Source organism: Phasianus colchicus, chromosome 31 (assembly GCF_987193195.1).
Source record: "Phasianus colchicus chromosome 31, bPhaCol1.hap1.1, whole genome shotgun sequence".
Classification (NCBI taxonomy): Eukaryota; Metazoa; Chordata; class Aves; order Galliformes; family Phasianidae; genus Phasianus; species Phasianus colchicus.
Window position 1 is genome coordinate 1,436,750 of NC_143466.1, and position 17,324 is coordinate 1,454,073.

At 53.9% G+C, this 17,324-nt stretch overlaps 1 protein-coding gene across 1 annotated transcript; it reads left to right on the forward strand.

The window, feature by feature from the left end:
• The first annotated feature begins 10,075 nt into the window (after positions 1–10,075).
• LOC149914159 (G protein-coupled receptor 42-like) lies at positions 10,076–13,562 on the forward strand. Its single transcript, XM_090127528.1, has 4 exons — positions 10,076–11,610; positions 12,784–12,986; positions 13,115–13,303; positions 13,524–13,562. The coding sequence occupies exons 1-4, from the start codon at positions 10,341–10,343 to the stop codon at positions 13,560–13,562; spliced, it is 1,701 nt and encodes a 566-aa protein (XP_089983654.1). The 5' UTR covers positions 10,076–10,340.
• Positions 13,563–17,324: the final 3,762 nt, after the last annotated feature.

Genomic DNA, 17,324 nt, shown 5'->3' on the forward strand with positions numbered 1-17,324 from the left:
AGGTGGCACCTCAGGGTGACAGTGTCCCCAAGGGACCCCCCTGGCTGGGGTGCAGAGACAGGGAGGGTCGGGGCACGAGGACGGGGGACAGCAGTCAGCCTTGTCCCTGCACACCCTCCTGTGCCCTCTGATGGCCCCCTGACCACGCTCCCCTCCCTCTCTCACCATAAACCCCCTATCACCACACTCATGTTGCCGGGCCCTGCTCGCTGCCACCAGCCACCAACCTGCAAGGGACACAGTTCTGATCGCACATAGGGCCACCAACCCCCGTGGCACCACGTCCCCATTGTCACTCACCCAGGATGAGGGCCAGCACCATTGGTGCCATGAGGCAGGAACAGCTTTGGGACTGCAGTGGGGCAGGAAAGAGCCTCAGAGCCACTGTCACTTCCTCTTGTGGACGTTTCTCTGTTGCATCACCTCCTGATGTGGGATTTGTGGTCCCCAAGACGTGGTGGTACTGAGGGCACCCAATGGCTGACACACAGAGCCGTGCACACATGCCCCAGTTGTGGTGTCCCACACAGGCTGTCACCGCTCCATATCTCACGCTGTCCCCAAAGGCCTGCCAGTTTGAAGCCCTCTCAGGGAAACAAGCCAGCTCCTGGTCTGAGATCTGCTTCTCCCTTTCAGACAGGTGGGATCCACCTGCAGCCATCAGCACAGCACAGAGTACAGCGCCCTCTGGTCAGAAAAAGAAGAAACAAAACTTCTGCTGTGGCACCAACCATTCTGCCACATATTTATCATATGTGTTTCCCTGACCTCTCAGTATCCTTCACAGCTACTGAGCGGACAGACGAGAACGCCACATGTGCTCCCACTGCATCCAGTGAGCAACCCAGTGCCTTTGCAGGGCCCTCAAGCTTCTCTTGGTGACTGCATCACTGCCAGCTTGAGCCATCAGTGAGGGAGAACAACCAGAGGGGTGAACCAGAGCAGGGAGTGTCCTGCTGATGTCCTGAGCTGGGAACAAGGAAAGCAGCACACTTTCCCTACAGGTATGGGATTTATTCATCTCCAGCCCTGTGGGGTCAATGCCATTGCTGTTGTGCATCCTTGATCCCCTGGTCTCAATCCCAATGAACCCAAATCTACCCCGTAAGATAGGGTACAGTACTTGAGGGCAAGGGGACATTTTGGGTGAGGAAAAAGTGGGAGGGTGCTCTTCTTGTCGAGCTCCCCAAGGTTGTGTAATTTGGGGATCAGCAGGGCAATCATGTGGGGGGGGAGAATCATATGGGGCTGTAGTGACATTGGAGGAAATTCAGCATTTCCTTAATGACCACAGATGTCTGCTGTGCTGTGGGAGGAAGTTTCAAATTCGAAGTAAATGTACTAAAAAAGGAGGTTTAGAGATGTGGGGCACAAATTGGAGTCCTGCTGCATAGATCACCCATAGATTTGGAGATGCATACCCTCATACGCACTCCAAAACCCCATCTCATTGCTCACCCCACAGATTTGGAGAGCCCACATCCTCCTACGGACATTCTGAACCCTTACCCATGCATTTCCCTATAGATGTGGGGTCGCGCAATCCCACAGCATAACCCCATGGGCTGCACTGAATGCCTGGGTGAGCAACACAGATGGGGGTAGCTCCAAAAAAAATACCTCTGATTTATTGTCATGGGAATGAGCACTGCTGCAGTGAGCACAGTGACACAGTCTGACAGAAAGCCTTCTCAGCAACAAAACCCCATTTCTCCGCACAGCTCCACCAGAGGTGGTGCATTTCCATCAGTGATGAACAAGGGCTGCATGTCACTCTTGTACCCACACCCCGCAGGTGGCACGGAGCAGATGGACAGGAACCTGGTGGTGGCAGTGGTGCGGGGCTGTGCTGCTGCCTTTGTCTTCATCCACGTCTTCATTGTGGTCTTCCTCCGCACTGCCCACAGACGCTGGATGTGGAGAGATGAGAGCCATGGTGGGGAATGGATTGCATTTCTTCCATCTCTTTATGGATCCCCCTATTGTCTTCAGCCTCCCCTTTGATCCCCTATACACACCCCAAATGTCCCTCGGTGCCCCCCACAGCACTCACATTTGTCCCCTCCAATGTTTGATGCAGATGCAACCCCAGAAGGCCAGAGGCCGTGCAGCTCCGGGTCAGTGTCTGTGTCAGCCAACCTCAAATTCCAATCTGTCCCTTGAGACCCCACACCCAACTCGGGAACCCCAGTCCCTGCCCATGGGGAACTCGCAAGACCCCCAGCCCCATATGTCTTGTCCCAAAATTAAGTTCATCTCCAAATCCAGTCTATGGAAGCATCCAATCTGAACCAGGGAGCTCCCCAAGATCCACATTTAAATTCCCAGACACCCTGGTGCTTACCAAGCCGCCAGACCCCACGCACACCCTCAAATTGAGTAATGAAGCCCAAAACACTCCCACAGTCTCCAGTGTCTGGCCCCTGGAGACCCCAAATCTCAGCCCCAAACTCACCCTCTTGGACACTCCCCCTGCATACTGACAACACGGATGTTCCCCCCAAGAAAACTGGGGACCCCCATAGTGACATTGCACTGTCCCCCTCTGTCCCCAGATGCTGTGCAGTGACAGCGACTGTCTGACCTACATTGAGCTGCAAGCTGAGTCCCCCAGCAGTCTGCACCGTGGTTCTCCTGCTGCCCCCCAAACCTCCACTATCTACGCTGATGTGCGTATTGGGGACCCCACAGATGTCCCCCATATGTGTGGTCAAGCACATAAGGGAAGGGAAGGGAAGGGAAGGGAAGGGAAGGGAAGGGAAGGGAAGGGAAGGGAAGGGAAGGGAAGGGAAGGGAAGGGAAGGGAAGGGAAGGGAAGGGAAGGGAAGGGAAGGGAAGGGAAGGGAAGGGAAGGGAAGGGAAGGGAAGGGAAGGGAAGGGAAGGGAAGGGAAGGGAAGGGAAGGGAAGGGAAGGGAAGGGAAGGGAAGGGAAGGGAAGGGAAGGGAAGGGAAGGGAAGGGAAGGGAAGGGAAGGGGAGGGAAGGGGAGGGAAGGGGAGGGAAGGGGAGGGAAGGGGAGGGAAGGGAAGGGAAGGGAAGGGAAGGGGAGGGAAGGGGAGGGAAGGGGAGGGAAGGGGAGGGAAGGGGAGGGAAGGGGAGGGAAGGGGAGGGAAGGGGAGGGAAGGGGAGGGAAGGGGAGGGAAGGGGAGGGAAGGGGAGGGAAGGGGAGGGAAGGGGAGGGAAGGGGAGGGAAGGGAAGGGGAGGGAAGAGGGGAGGGGAGGGGAGGGGAGGGGAGGGGAGGGGAGGGGAGGGGAGGGGAGGGGAGGGGAGGGGAGGGGAGGGGAGGGGAGGGGAGGGGAGGGGAGGGGAGGGGAGGGGAGGGGAGGGGAGGGGAGGGGAGGGGAGGGGAGGGGAGGGGAGGGGAGGGGAGGGGAGGGGAGGGGAGGGGAGGGGAGACTTCTGTTCATGACATGGAGGAGCTAGGCCCTTCCCACCTTAACCTTCCTCCTCAGGAAGTCATCAGGCAGGAGAGATGGAGGATTTACTTGATTGAGATAAGGAGAAAACTGTTTTACTCAAAATGGTAAAGGAATGTGATATAACACATTATAAAAGGAATCAAGAGGAATATATCACACCAAAGGGAAAGGGGAAATATCTCCTAACTGTGTGGCAGGTTAGGGCAGAGCAGAAAGCGAAGGAACGTCCTCCACTCACCATCTCACTGCCTTCCTGGAAACCACGTGGGAAGAAGGCTGGTAATTATTTCTCATTGTGAATTTCTTGCCTTACAAGGGGGGCAGAACGAACCTGTTCCCACTGATGTTACACCGAGTTGAGCAACCTGTTTTGCTGCCTTATCTTCAACAACAGGACATCTATTCAACTTTCTTATCTTCACTTGGCAACAAGTTTTGCAGCCTCCGCATTTCGTTCTTCAGCTTCCCTTGACGCAAACCTGCTGTTCTTCTGCTTGTATCTGCTCCAGGTCTGCAAAGGGTTCTTCTCACAGAGTGGAAAAGCTGATGGATCTGGTTGAAAGGTAATGAGATGGTAATCATGTATTAATTGCAAACAAGTACAAAAACTGTGCACTCTCTGCAAGCATATCGACCCCTCATGCAGATGGTTCTGCCAGCTGTGCGATGCTCTCTCTGCACCCAAGCACACCTTTGCCTCAACTTCCAGTTCAGCTTGCAAACTGCTTATCACCGCTCTCGCTGACTCAGTTCCTCATCCAGTTTGGTGCACAACACATCCATCTTCCTGCACTGCTCTCACTGCAGCACCTCCTACTCCACAAACAATGGCCTCACCTTTACCAGGTCTTCTTCAGTGTCCTTTTGACAAGTCCTGTATCCTCTCTGCACTCTTGATCAGGCTGAGCTCGTGTAGACATGAGCAGCTGCCAGGAAACTCAGACAAGGTCCAAACAAGAATCCTTCCTTCTCAACTCGGATTATATCTCTTCTGGATTCCTCTTGCTCTGTATTCAGGGCATTCTGCCCATGATGCCAAGTAAAATGTCCCGTCCCACTCGGTGAGTTGTGGGAAAGGTGAATCTTTGGAACCTCCCAGATATGGCACTGCTCTGTGAACCCAACTGTCCCTTTCTTCCACCTGGTTGGTGGAACTGCTATTGCCAGAGTTGATCAGCCAATTCCTCCACCACTTGCCCCTCTCCAAATTTCCAGGTTCTTACTGTCTGTGAGTTGCCATACGATGATGGTGAGTTGCCAATCAAACTTCCTCCACATTGGACACTGTCTGGATGTTGGGAGAACTGGTCATTGTTCAGGTCCCCATTCCATACCTCCTCCAGCACAGCTCATTCCCTCCCACACTGGATACCCCTTTCCATGCTGCCCACTTCCCTGGCTGACATGTGGCATCGTCCCTGTCAGGACAACTCTCCTTCACAGCTGACAGCAGTTGTGTCCAGAGAGGGAGAGCACTGTCATGTTTTCCATGACTTTGTCAGTGCCCCCTTCCCCAGAGAGGGATCCCAGCTGCCTGGCTTCCATGCCCACTAAATCCAGGCTGTGGGCCCCGTTATCCCAGCATGGCAGCAGCCAGGTGATGCTGTGCTCGCCTGGACAATGGCTGAAATCACCTAAAGAGGGTCAAGGTGGCCGAGCCCCCAATACTGGGGTTCCTGTGCTGGATTGGAGCTGAGTCCCTGTCCTGATGCAGGAAAGTGGTGCTTCGAAAACCCTGGTTCCAGCACCGGATGGTGATGTTTGTCCCGACCTCCACATGTTCCTCAGGGAAATGCTGCATGGAAGGTATTTGGATCTATGTATAAAGTGACGGCAGTGCTGGGACACGGCCCCACAGCACTATACCTCCTTTTTTGTACATTTACTCCTATTCTGGGACTCCCCGCCACCACACAGCTGACGTTTGCTGTTCAGGAAACACCAAACTTCCTCCAATGTCACCGCTGCCCTATAGGACACCTCCCTGAGGTCACTGCTCCTCTGTGCCTACCCCAAAGATCTATCGGGTGTTCCACAAAATATGCACCTCCCCCCCCCCTTTTGTTTTTACTCCCCCCCAGAATGTGCCCTCACCCTCAAGTAGTGTCCCTTACCCTAGATGGTGTCCCCACCCCATCACAAAGGACAAAGGGCCTCTGCAGGGGTGGCCCCCAAATGCGGCCCCACCCTTGCCCACATAATCTATGGGGCGGGACCCAGCTCCCCACAGACACTGAGGTGAACAGAGGAGGTGAGCACACGTGGGGGTCCTGGTGGGCTGAGGGATGTGGGCTGTAATGGGGCAATGGGGAAAAATGGAGAGTCACGGGAGGGATATGGGGTCAGGGGACTATATGGCAGGATGTGGGGTTGTGGTTGTATGGGTTGGGGATACAAGATCACGGTGCTATATATCTTGATACAAGGCCACCAGGCTGGATATGGGGCAACCAGACAGGATATAGAGCTGTGGTGAGGGCTGTGGGGTCATAGGTCTATGGGGCAGGACATGGATTTGTGGAGTACAGGGAGGGTTTTGGAGAGGCGTCCAGCTGCACGCTTAAAGACTGCCTCCTCCAGAAAAGAAAGGAGGGTAATAGTCATAGGAGACTCCCTTCTAGGAGGAACTGAAGGCCCAATATGTCGGCCTGCCCCCACCCGCAGGGAGGTGTGCTGCCTCCCTGGGGCCCGGGTCAGGGATATTTCTAGGAAACTTCCTAGTTTGATCCGCTCCTCTGATTATTATCCCTTATTGATAGTCCAGGCTGGCAGTGATGAGGTCACTGACGGAAGCCTGAGGACTACGAAAAATGACTTCAGGAGACTGGGGAGGTTAGTTGAAGGAGCAGGCGTACAGGTAGTATTTGCCTGTATTCCTACAGTGGCAGGGAAGGATTCTGAGACGACCAGAAGAACACACCTTGTAAACATGTGGCTGAAAGGCTGGTGCAAAAGCAAGAATTTTGGGTTCTTTGATCATGGCGCGGTCTACTCGGCACCTGGCCTGGGGTCGGCTGATGGGTCTCACCTGTCTCAAAGTGGGAAACAGATCCTTGCCCAAGAGCTGGCAGGACTTGTAGAGAGGGCTTTAAACTAGATAGGAAGCGGGTAGGGGATAAAACCAGGCCTGCTAGAGATGAGCCTGGGGGAGCGGCACTGGGATTAGGGACGAGGCGAGGGGCTCGGCTGAAGTACATCTACACCAATGCACGCAGCATGGGCAACAAACAAGAAGAGTTGGAAGCCACGGTGCGGCAGGCAAGCTATGACCTAGTTGCCATTACGGAAACATGGTGGGACTGCTCCCATGACTGGAGTGCTGCAATGCATGGCTACAAGCTCTTCAGGAAGGATAGGCAAGGAAGAAGGGGTGGTGGTGTGGCTCTGTATGTTAGAGAGTGCTTTGATGTTACTGAGCTTGTGGCTGGGGATGATAACGTTGAATCCCTATGGGTAAAGATCAGGGGAAGGGCTGACAAGGCAGATATCCTGGTGGGCGTCTGCTATAGACCTCCAAACCAGGATGAAGAGACAGATGAGGTGTTCTATGAGCAGCTGGCAGAAGCTGCGAGATCGCCAGCCCTTGTCCTCATGGGGGGCTTCAACTTCCCTGACATATGCTGGGAATTCAACGCAGCGCAGAAGAAGCAGTCTAGGAGGTTTCTGGAGTGTATGGAGTATGGATAACTTTCTGATGCAGCTGGTGAGAGAGCCTACGAGAGGAGCTGCCCCGCTAGACCTGCTGTTCACAACAGCTGTTCACAAACAGAGAAGGTCTGGTGGGAGACGTGGAGGTCGGGGGCTGTCTTGGACAGAGTGACCATGAGATGGTAGAGTTCTCGATTCTTGGTGGAGCCAGGAGGAAGAACAGCAAAACTGTTACCTTGGACTTCTGGAGGGCGGACTTTGAATTGTTTAGAAGACTAGTAGGGGGAGTCCTCTGGGATTCAGTCTTAGAGGGTAAAGAGGTCCAAGACAACTGGTTGCTCTTCAGGAAGGTAGTCTTACAGGCGCAGGAGCGGGCTGTCCCCTTGAGCTACAAGATGAGCTGGCGGGGAAGGAGACCGGCATGGATGAATAGGGAACTATTCTCGAGGCTCCGGGAGAAAAAGAGAATCTACCTCCTGTGGAAGAAGGGACGGGTGACTCAGAAAGAGTACAGAGAAGTTGTTAAGATGTGCAGGGAGAAAATCAGAAAGGCAAAAGCCCAGCTCGAACTCAACCTGGCCGCTGGGATAAAAAGAAACAAGAAATCCTTTTACAAATATATCAACAGTAAGAGGAGGACTAAGGAGAATCTCCATTCCTTACTGGATGAGGCTGGGAATGTGACTACTGACAATAAGGAAAAGGCAGAGGTCCTGAATGCCTTCTTTATGTCTGTCTTTAAAGGTTATCCTGAGTATCCTCAGGATACTCCACTTTTTGACCTGGTAGTCTCGGCTGGGGAGCAGACTAAACCACCCACGATTCAGAAGGAAACAGTCAGAGACCTGCTACTGCAACTGGACTGCCACAAGTCCATGGGGCCGGATGAGATTCACCCCAGAGTGCTGAGGGAACTGGCGGAGGTGAGAGCCGAGCCGCTTTCCATCATCTATCAGCGCTCCTTGTTGACGGGTGAAGTACCAGAAGACTGGAGGCTTGCCAGTGTGACTCCCATCTACAAGAAGGGCTGTAAGGAGGACCCGGGGAACTACAGGCCTGTTAGCCTGACCTCGGTGCCAGGGAAGGTTATGGAAGAGATTGTCTTGAGGGAGATCACGCGGCAAGTGCGGGACAACCGGGGGATCAGGCCTAGCCAGCATGGGTTCCCGAAGGGTAGGTCCTGCTTGACCAACCTGATCTCCTTCTATGATCTAGTGACCCGCCTGGTGGATGAGGGACAGGCTGTTGATGTGGTCTACCTAGACTTCAGCAAGGCCTTTGACACTGTCTCCCACAGTATTCTCCTGCAGAAGCTGGCAGCCCGAGGCTTGGACAGGTACACTCTTGGCTGGGTAAGGAACTGGCTGGAGCGCTGGGCTCAGAGAGTGGTGGTCAATGGAGCTAAATCCAGCTGGCGACCGGTCACGAGCGGTGTTCCCCAGGGGTTGGTGCTGGGGCCTGTCCTCTTCAAGATATTTCTTGATGACCTGGATGAGGGCATTGAGTGCACCCTCAGTAAGTTTGCAGATGACACCAAGTTGGCTGGAAGTGTGGATCTGCCTGGGGGTAGTGAGGCCCTACAGAGGGATCTGGACAGGCTGGAGGGCTGGGCTGAAGCCAACGGGATGAGCTTTAATAAGACCAAATGCCGGGTCCTGCACTTTGGCCACAGCAACCCCAAGCAACGCTACAGGCTTGGGGCGGAGTGACTAGAAGACTGTGTAGAGGAAATGGACCTGGGGGTGTTGGTTGACGCTCGGCTAAACATGAGCCAGCAGTGTGCCCAGATGGCCAAGAAGGCCAATGGCATCCTGGCTTGTATCAGAAGTAATGTGACCAGCAGGAGTAGGGAAGTAATTGTTCCCCTGTACTCAGCTCTGGTGAGGCCACACCCTGAGTACTGTGCCCAGTTCTGGGCCCCTCACTGCAAGAAAGACATTGAGGCCCTGGAGCGTGTTCAAAGAAGGGCAACAAAGCTGGTGAGGGGTCTGGAGCACAGGCCTTATGAGGAGCGGCTGAGGGAGCTGGGAGCGTTCAGTCTGGAGAGGAGGAGGCTCAGCAGAGACCTTATTGCTCTCTATAACTACCTGTAAGGAGGCTGTAGCGAGCTGGGGGTCGGCCTCTTCTCCCGTATAACCAGTGATAGGACTAGAGGGAATGGTTTCAAGCTGCGCCAGGGAAGATTCAGGCTGGATATTAGGAAATACTACTTCTCTGAAAGGGTGGTCAGGCACTGGAATGGGCTGCCCAGGGAGGTGGTGGAATCCCCTTCCCTGGAGGTGTTCAAGGAACGTTTGGATGTTGTGTTGAGGGATATGGTTTAGCAAGAACCATTGGTGATAGGTGGATGGTTGGACTGGATGATCTATAGGTCTTTTCCAACCTTAGTGATTCTGTGATTCTGTGATTCTGTGAGATGTGGTTTTGGTGAGTTATGAGGTGTGGGGAGTTCTGGGAGAGCTGTGGGATTTGGGGTCAGTTGTGGGTTTTCATATGGAGAGGCTCAGTGCCCTGCCCCTCCTCTTCTCCTCACCCTGAGCAGGAAATGCATTAATCAACCATATGAAATCCATATGGGGGCAGCACTCTCCTATGGGTGTGGAGGAAGCTGTGGGGCCTCACCTCATAACCCCATGACACCACATTGTACCCCATAACCACATCAGCCCATGTTCCTGCCCCACAGCCCCGTGATTCCATATTCAGCCTCATGGCTCTGTGCCCCACAGCCACACAGCCTTCCCTTCCTCCATTCTCATCCTCATCGCTTTGGGAATGCTACGAGCCCATATGCTGCCCATAATCCCATATCCTGACCCATAACAGGAAATCTTATCCCCTGTCCTGCCCCATAGATCCATATCCTGCTCCATAGCTTTATGTCCCAGAGCCCTGGAACCTTCCTCCTGCTGCACTCATACTCATGTCTTTGGGACTACGAGGACCATATATACCTTCCCACAGCCCCATATCACATTTCACAGCCCCATACCTCTCCCTCTTGCCCCATATCATGCCCCATAGCTCCACATCCAACCCCATATCCTCATTTCCAGTCCCATATCCCCAGAAATTGACAAATCACCCCACGGTCTGATCTGTGCCCCATATCCTTGCCTCATAGCCCACGGACTCCATACTCCAACCCATAGCTCTGGTATCATCCCTTGTATCCCTCCTATAGTCCCAGTTTGATATCTTGTCCCATTCCAGTATGACCCCATAGCCTGCCCTACAGCTCTGTGCCCTTTGTCCCACAGCCTTCCTCTCGCCATGCTCGTCTTAGCCATCCACGTGCTGACCTTCGCTGTGGGTTTTCCTGCCAACATCTTCACCCTCCTCACCCTCCTCATCAAAATCCGATGCCACCGTCCTCATCCCCACCTCACCGCTGCCGACCTCCTCCTCCTCCACCTCACCACCGCCGACCTCCTTGTCCTCCTCTTCCTCCCATTCAAGATGGCCGAAGAGGCAGCCATGATGGCGTGGCCCTTCCCCAGAGTGCTCTGCCCCATTGCAAACTTCTGCTTCTACTCCAGCATCTACCTCAGCACTCTCTTTATAGCTGCCCTCAGTGTGGAGCGCTACTTTGGGGTCGTGTTCCCACACCGCTACAACCGGGGCCGGAGGTTATGGCGGACGATGTCCGCCAGCGCCGTCCTTTGGGTGATGGCATTGTCCCTTTGTTCCTTCGTCTTTGTAGCAGAGCATCAAAGAGAATTTGGGGTCAATGGCTCTGAGGCTGATGGGGAAGGTGGTTTAGGCTTCAATGGGAAAAAGACCTGGGGATCGGTGATGGACATCCCCAATCACGTTGACCACGTTGGGCTGAAGACGGACAACTCCCATTGTTCCGGGACCAGTCGGTCTGACCTTGGGGGATTTGAGTTAACCAAACCTAACGGCATTGACACCAATGTCAACAGTACTTCTACTGCTGACATCACTCCCAGTGGCTCCAAGGTCCCCAGTCTCAACATCTACAGGATCTCCAGCTCCAAGGCCAACCGCAACATCTCCACCCTCCAATTCTCTGCCTGCACAACCCCAAAAACTCCCCACATCCCCACCACCACATCATGGAACTCTCAGAATGCCTCTGAGACTCAACCCCACATGGTCTACCACTGCTACGATGACTTCTCCCCAACCCAGCTGCGCTTTGTTCTCCCGCTGCGCCTTGTACTCTTCCTCGTCCTCTTCCTCCTCCCCTTTGCCATCACCATGTTCTGCTATGTCCACATCATCCGTGCCCTCCTCACTCGACCCCACATCCCACTGCAGAAGAAGTACCGCACTGTGGGGCTGGCCGTGGCCACCATGGTCAACTTTGTCATCTGCTTTGGTCCCTACAACCTCTCGCATGTGGTGGGCTTTGTGCAGCAGCGCAGCCCCACGTGGAGGACCTACGCTGTGCTCCTCACCACCCTCAGCCCCGCGCTCGACCCCTTCATCTTCTATTTCTCCTCCAGTGCTGTGCGGAGGGCGGTCAGAGGGGTGGTGGGGGCTGTTTGGGGCACAATCCATGGGTTTTGGGGTTGGTGTGGGTGGGGGAGTGAGGGGGGGAGTGGGGGAGAGTGAGCCCCAACCAGGAGGAGGTGCTGGGGTAAATGAGGTTGTTGTGATTGGAGTGGGTTTAATGGGGTGGGAGGTCAGAAATGGGGACGGGTGCATTGTCTTTGTGGTAAGAGTGGTTCCGTGGATGTGTCCAGTGTTTGTGGGTCAACCAACACTTGGTCGCTGCTGGGTTGTCCTACTGAGTTAGAGTCAATAAAGACCCGTGGATGTGGTCAGTGGGGTCAATGAGGTCACATAGATCAGTGTGGTCAATGCAGAACCCTGAGTGTGACTTAATGTTTTCCCCAATGTCCACTGGGGTTGGGGTCAGTGTGGACTATTGACCCAACTTTGCTTTATGCCCAGTGCCCCCAATTGCTTCAGTGCCCCCATGTCTGCAATGCCCTCAATATCCAGCAATGTCCCCAGTTCCTCCAGTGTCTCCAATATCCCCAGTGCCCCCTATGTGCAGGGCTGAGCAGGAGGAAAGAGCATCCCTCTACACTCCAGAGATCAGTTCACCCATCAGCTGTCTCCCAGACAACACATCTGGCCGTGGTCTCCAGGAGGCTGAAAGTTCTTCCCAAAAAGAATGCAGGTTCCCGGGCGAGTGCCCACCCCAAAACTCATCCATGCAGGTCTTCCACAGGAGGGAGTGCCTGAGCCTGCACTCAGGTCCTTGCCTAGGGCAAGGCAGTCAGCTGCACACCTCCAGACTGCCTTCAGACAGAAGGAAAGAAAGGTGTCTGTCACAGGGGACTCCTTCTGATGGGAAAAAAGGCTCTGACTCATCGGCCAGTCACTACCTGTAGGGAAAGTGTGCTGCCTTCCTTGTTGCCAGCTCAGGACATCAGCAGGAGACTCCCTGCTCTGGTTCACCCCTCTGGTTGTTCTCCCTCACTGATGGCTCAAGCTGGCAGTGATGAAGTCACTGAGAGAAGCTTGAGGGCCCTGCAAAGGCACTGGGTTGCTCACTGGATGGAGTGGGAGCACATGTGGCGTTCTCGTCTGTCCGCTCAGTAGCTGTGAAGGATACTGAGAGGTCAGGGAAACACATCTGATAAATACGTGGCTGAATGGTTGGTGCCACAGCAGAAGTTTTGTTTCTTCTTTTTCTGACCAGAGGGCGCTGTACTCTGTGCTGTGCTGATGGCTGCAGGTGGATCCCAACTGTCTGAAAGGGAGAAGCGGATCTCAGACCAGGAGCTGGCTTGTTTCCCTGAGAGGGCTTCCAACTGGCAGGCCTTTGGGGTCAGCGTGAGATATGGAGGGGGTGACATCCTGTGTGGGACACCACAACTGGGGCATGTGTGCACGGCTCTGGCCGAGCTGCTCAACCTGGTGGTGGAGCTGAGGGAGGAGGTAGGTAGACTGCGGACCATCAGAGAGTGCGAGCGGGAGATTGACTGGTGGAGTGACTCTGTGCGAGAAAGGCGCAGAGATTGCACTTCCCAGACTGAGGGAGTAATGGACCCTCTCTCTCTCCATAGTCAAACAGGGAGAGACAGCTTGAGAGGAGAGGAGGAATGGCAGCAGGTCTCAGCCCAGCGTCGCAGGCAACCCCCATCCCGACCTCCCTCGGTTCCCTGGTCCCTCTCTGTAACAGGTATGAAGCCCTGAAACCAGAGGGAGTGGTGAGTGATGATGACGTGGGAGCACTGCCGCCAAGCTTGCCCAAGGTGAGGCGGTCAGCTCCACGTTTGAAGACTGCCTCCTCCAAGAAAGAAAGGAGGGTGCTAGTTGTAGGCGACTCTCTTCTGAGAGGAACAGAGGGTCCAATATGTCGGCCTGACCCTACCCACAGGGAGGTGTGCTGCCTTCCTGCGGGCCGGCTCAGGGATATTTCCAGAAAACTCCCCAGCCTTATCCGCCCCTCTGATTATTACCCTTTATTGATAGTTCAGGCCGGCAGCGATGGGATCGCTGATAGAAGCCTGAGGATTATAAAAAATGATTTTAGGAGACTGGGGAAGTTAGTTGGTGGAGCGGGCATACAAGTAGTGTTTGCCAGTATTCCCTTGGTGGCAGGGAGAAACACTGAGATGACCAGGAAAAGCCATCTTATAAATGCATGGCTGAGAGCATTTGCTGAGGTGCAAGCACAAAAATTTTGGATTCTTTGATCACGGGGCGGTCTACTCGGCACTTGGACTGAGGTGTGCTGATGGGAATTGCCTGTCTCCAAAGGAAAATGGATACTTGCCCAGGAGCTGGCGGGACTCGCAGAGAGGGCTTTAAACTAGATAGGAAGGGGGCAGGGGATAAAGCCAGGCCTACTAGAGATCAGCCTGGGGAAGTGGTATTGGGATTAGGTGAGAGGCGAGGGGTTCAGCTGAGGTGCATCTACACCAATGCACGCAGCATGGGCAGCAAGCAAGAAGAGTTGGAAGCCATTGTGCAGCAGGCAAACGATGACCTAGTTGCCATAATGGAAACGTGGTGGGATTGCTCCCATGACTGGAGCGCTGCAATGGATGGCTACAGACTCTTCAGGAAGGATAGGCAAGGAAGGAGGGGTGGCAGTGTGGCTCTCTGCATTGGGGATTGCTTTTATGCTACTGAGATTGTGACTGGGGACGATAACGTTGAATCCCTATGGGTAAAGATCAGAGGAAGGGCTGACAAGGCAGACATCCTGGTGGGCGTCTGTTACAAACTTCCAAACCAGGATGAAGAGACAGACGAGCTATTCTATAAGCAGCTGGCACGAGCTGCATGGTCGCCAGCCCTTGTGCTCATGGGGGACTTCAACTTCCCTGACATATGCTGGGAGTACAGCACAGCACAGAAGAAGCAGTCTAGGAGGTTTCTGGAATGCAGAGAGGATAACTTCCTGATGCAGCTGGTCAGAGAGCCCACGAGAGGAACTGCCCCACTAGACCTGCTGTTCACAAACAGGGAAGGTCTGGTGGGAGATGTGGAGGTCGGAGGCTGTCTTGGACAGAGTGACCATGAAGTGATAGATTTCTAAATTCATGGTGGAGGCTGGAGGGGGAATAGTAAAACTGCTACCTTGGGCTTCCGGAGGGCGGACTTTGAAGTGTTCAAGAGACTAATAGGGGGAGTCCCCTGGCATTCAGTCTTAGCGAGTAAAGGGGTCCAAGAGAGCCGGTTGCTCTTCAAGAAGGAAGTCTTAAGGGTGCAGGAGCAGGCTGTCCCCCTGAGCTGCAAAATGAGCCAATGGGGAAGAAGACCGGCGTGGATGAATCGGGAGCTATTCTTGAGGCTCCGGGAGAAAAAGAGAATCTACCTCCTGTGGAAAGAGGGACAGGCAACTCAGAATGAATACAAGGAAGTCCTTAGGATGTGTAGAGGTGAAATCAGAAAGGCTGTTGATGTGGTCTATCTAGACTTCAGCGAGGCCTATGACACTGTCTCCCACAGTATTCTCCTGCAGAAGCTGGCAGTCCATGGCTTGGACAGGTACACTCTTGGCTGGGTAAGGAGCTGGCTGGAGGGCCGGGCCCAGAGAGTGGTGGTGAATGGAGCTAAATCCAGCTGGCGACCGGTCACGAGTGGTGTTCCCCAGGGGTCGGTGCTGGGGCCTGTCCTCTTCCAGATCTTTCTTGATGACCTGGATGAGGGCATTGAGTGCACCCTCAGTAAATTCGCAGATGACACCAAATTGGCTGGAAGTGTGGATCTGCCTGGTAGGGGCGAGACCATACAGAGGGATCTGGACAGGCTGGAGGGCTGGGCTGAGGCCAACGGGATGAGGTTCAACAAGACCAAATGCCAGGTCCTGCACTTCGGCTACAACAACCCCAGGCGACGCTACAGGCTTGGGGCGGAGTGGCTGGAGGACTGCATAGAGGAAATGGACCTGGGGGTGTTGGTTGTGCTCGACTGAACATGAGCCAACAGTGTGCCCAGGTGTCCAAGAAGGCCAATGGCATCCTGGCTTGCATCAGAAAGTGCTGCCAGCAGGAGTAGAAAGGTGATGGTTCCCCTGTACTCAGCTCTGGTGAGGCCGCACCTTGAGTACTGTGGCCAGTTCTGGGCCCCTCACTGGAAGAAAGACATCGAGGCCCTGGAACGTGTTCAGAGGAGGGCAACAAAGCTGGTGAGGGGTGTGGAACACAGGCCATATGAGGAAAGGCTGAAGGAGCTGGGATTGTTTATCCTGGAGAAGAGGAGTCTCAGGTGAGACCTCATTGCTCTCTATAACTTCCCGAAGGGAGGTTGTAGTGAGCTGGGGGTTGGCCTCTTCTCTCATGTCATTAGTGATAGGACCAGAGGGAATGGTGTCAAGCTAAAGCAGGGGAGATTCAAGCTGGTGCTCCTACCACCCCAAGCCTACCTCTTTGTGTCCTCACCTCTTGGGGACAGCGTGAGACTGGAGGTGGCACCCACACCTGCACCCCCAGCTAGGTACCAGCCCCCATTTGGGTGCCCCCAGTGTCACCCACAGGTGGCAGTATCATCACATCCCTTCCCCATCGCGGTGATGCTGAGGATGAAGGCACCCAAATACCTTCAACCCTCAGGTGCTGAGTTGGTGTCCCATGGGAACCTGGTGATTGCAGTGGTGAGGGGCTGTGCTGCTGTCCTCGTTTTTGCCCTTGGCATCTTCTTTGTCATCGATGCCCGCAGCCTCTGGATACAGAGAGGTGAGAGTCTGGATGCTGATGTGGGTGCTGGAAGACCCCTTTAATGCCTCTCCACTAAGCATCTCATCTTTGGGGTGCGCTGTTTGGGAGTGACCCACATTCCCTATTTTGGGCTCCCTGATCCTCTCTTCCCCTCTCAGTGATTCTCAGATCTTTTCAAACCCAACACCTTCAAGTCCCCACCAGTGCCCCCAAATGCTTCCCAATCCCACCAAATCTCCAAATGCTCATCTCTAACAACAGTACCCTTTTTTTGCCTTCAAATCCCTTTGCACGCTTTCATACAAACAAATCCTAACGAATCCAACCCACACCCATCAGCAGCGCTGTGGGATCCCCACATCTGTCCCAATTCAATCCTCCCATATAGATCACCTCCAAGCCCCCTGACTCCCATTCTGTCCAACGTACATCTCCTACAGATTCCCTCATAGACCATTACCATCACTGTTACATCTCTCTTCCTTGACTGTCCTATTAAAATGTTTTTTCTCTCAACCTCTGAGTTCCAGATTATTTCTCTCTCATTGTCTCCCCCATCCCTCTAGGAGCAGTCAGTGAATGATGACAAAAGCCTTTCTACATTTTCAGAACAGCCTTTCTCAACACTTGAGCAGATATAAGCAGAAGGACGTGAATAGAAGCTCAAGAACTGAATGCAGAGGAGCCTCCTAGTCAGCAGTCAAATCTTCAGTCACTCTCAAGAAGTCTCCATCCAGTCCCTAAACACTGTCCAGCTCCAAAATACCCTCACCACCCCATTATCTACATCCAGCCCCCAAATGTCCCATCCACCCACAAAATCTCCATCCACTTCCCATAATCTCTATCCCCCCAGAAATTTCCAGCCGCACAGAAATCTCCATTCACTCCAAAATTCTCTATCCAGCTCCACAACATCCATCCATGCATCCCCAAATATCCATCCAGACCCCAAAGTCACCTTCCAGGCACAAAATCTTTCTTCACCTCCAAAATCTCACTGCACACCCCAAATCTCCATCTGGTCCCAAAAACCTCCATCCAGCTTTTAAACACCCCATCGAGCTCACAAAATCTCCAACATTTCCCATTTCATTACCAAAAGGGA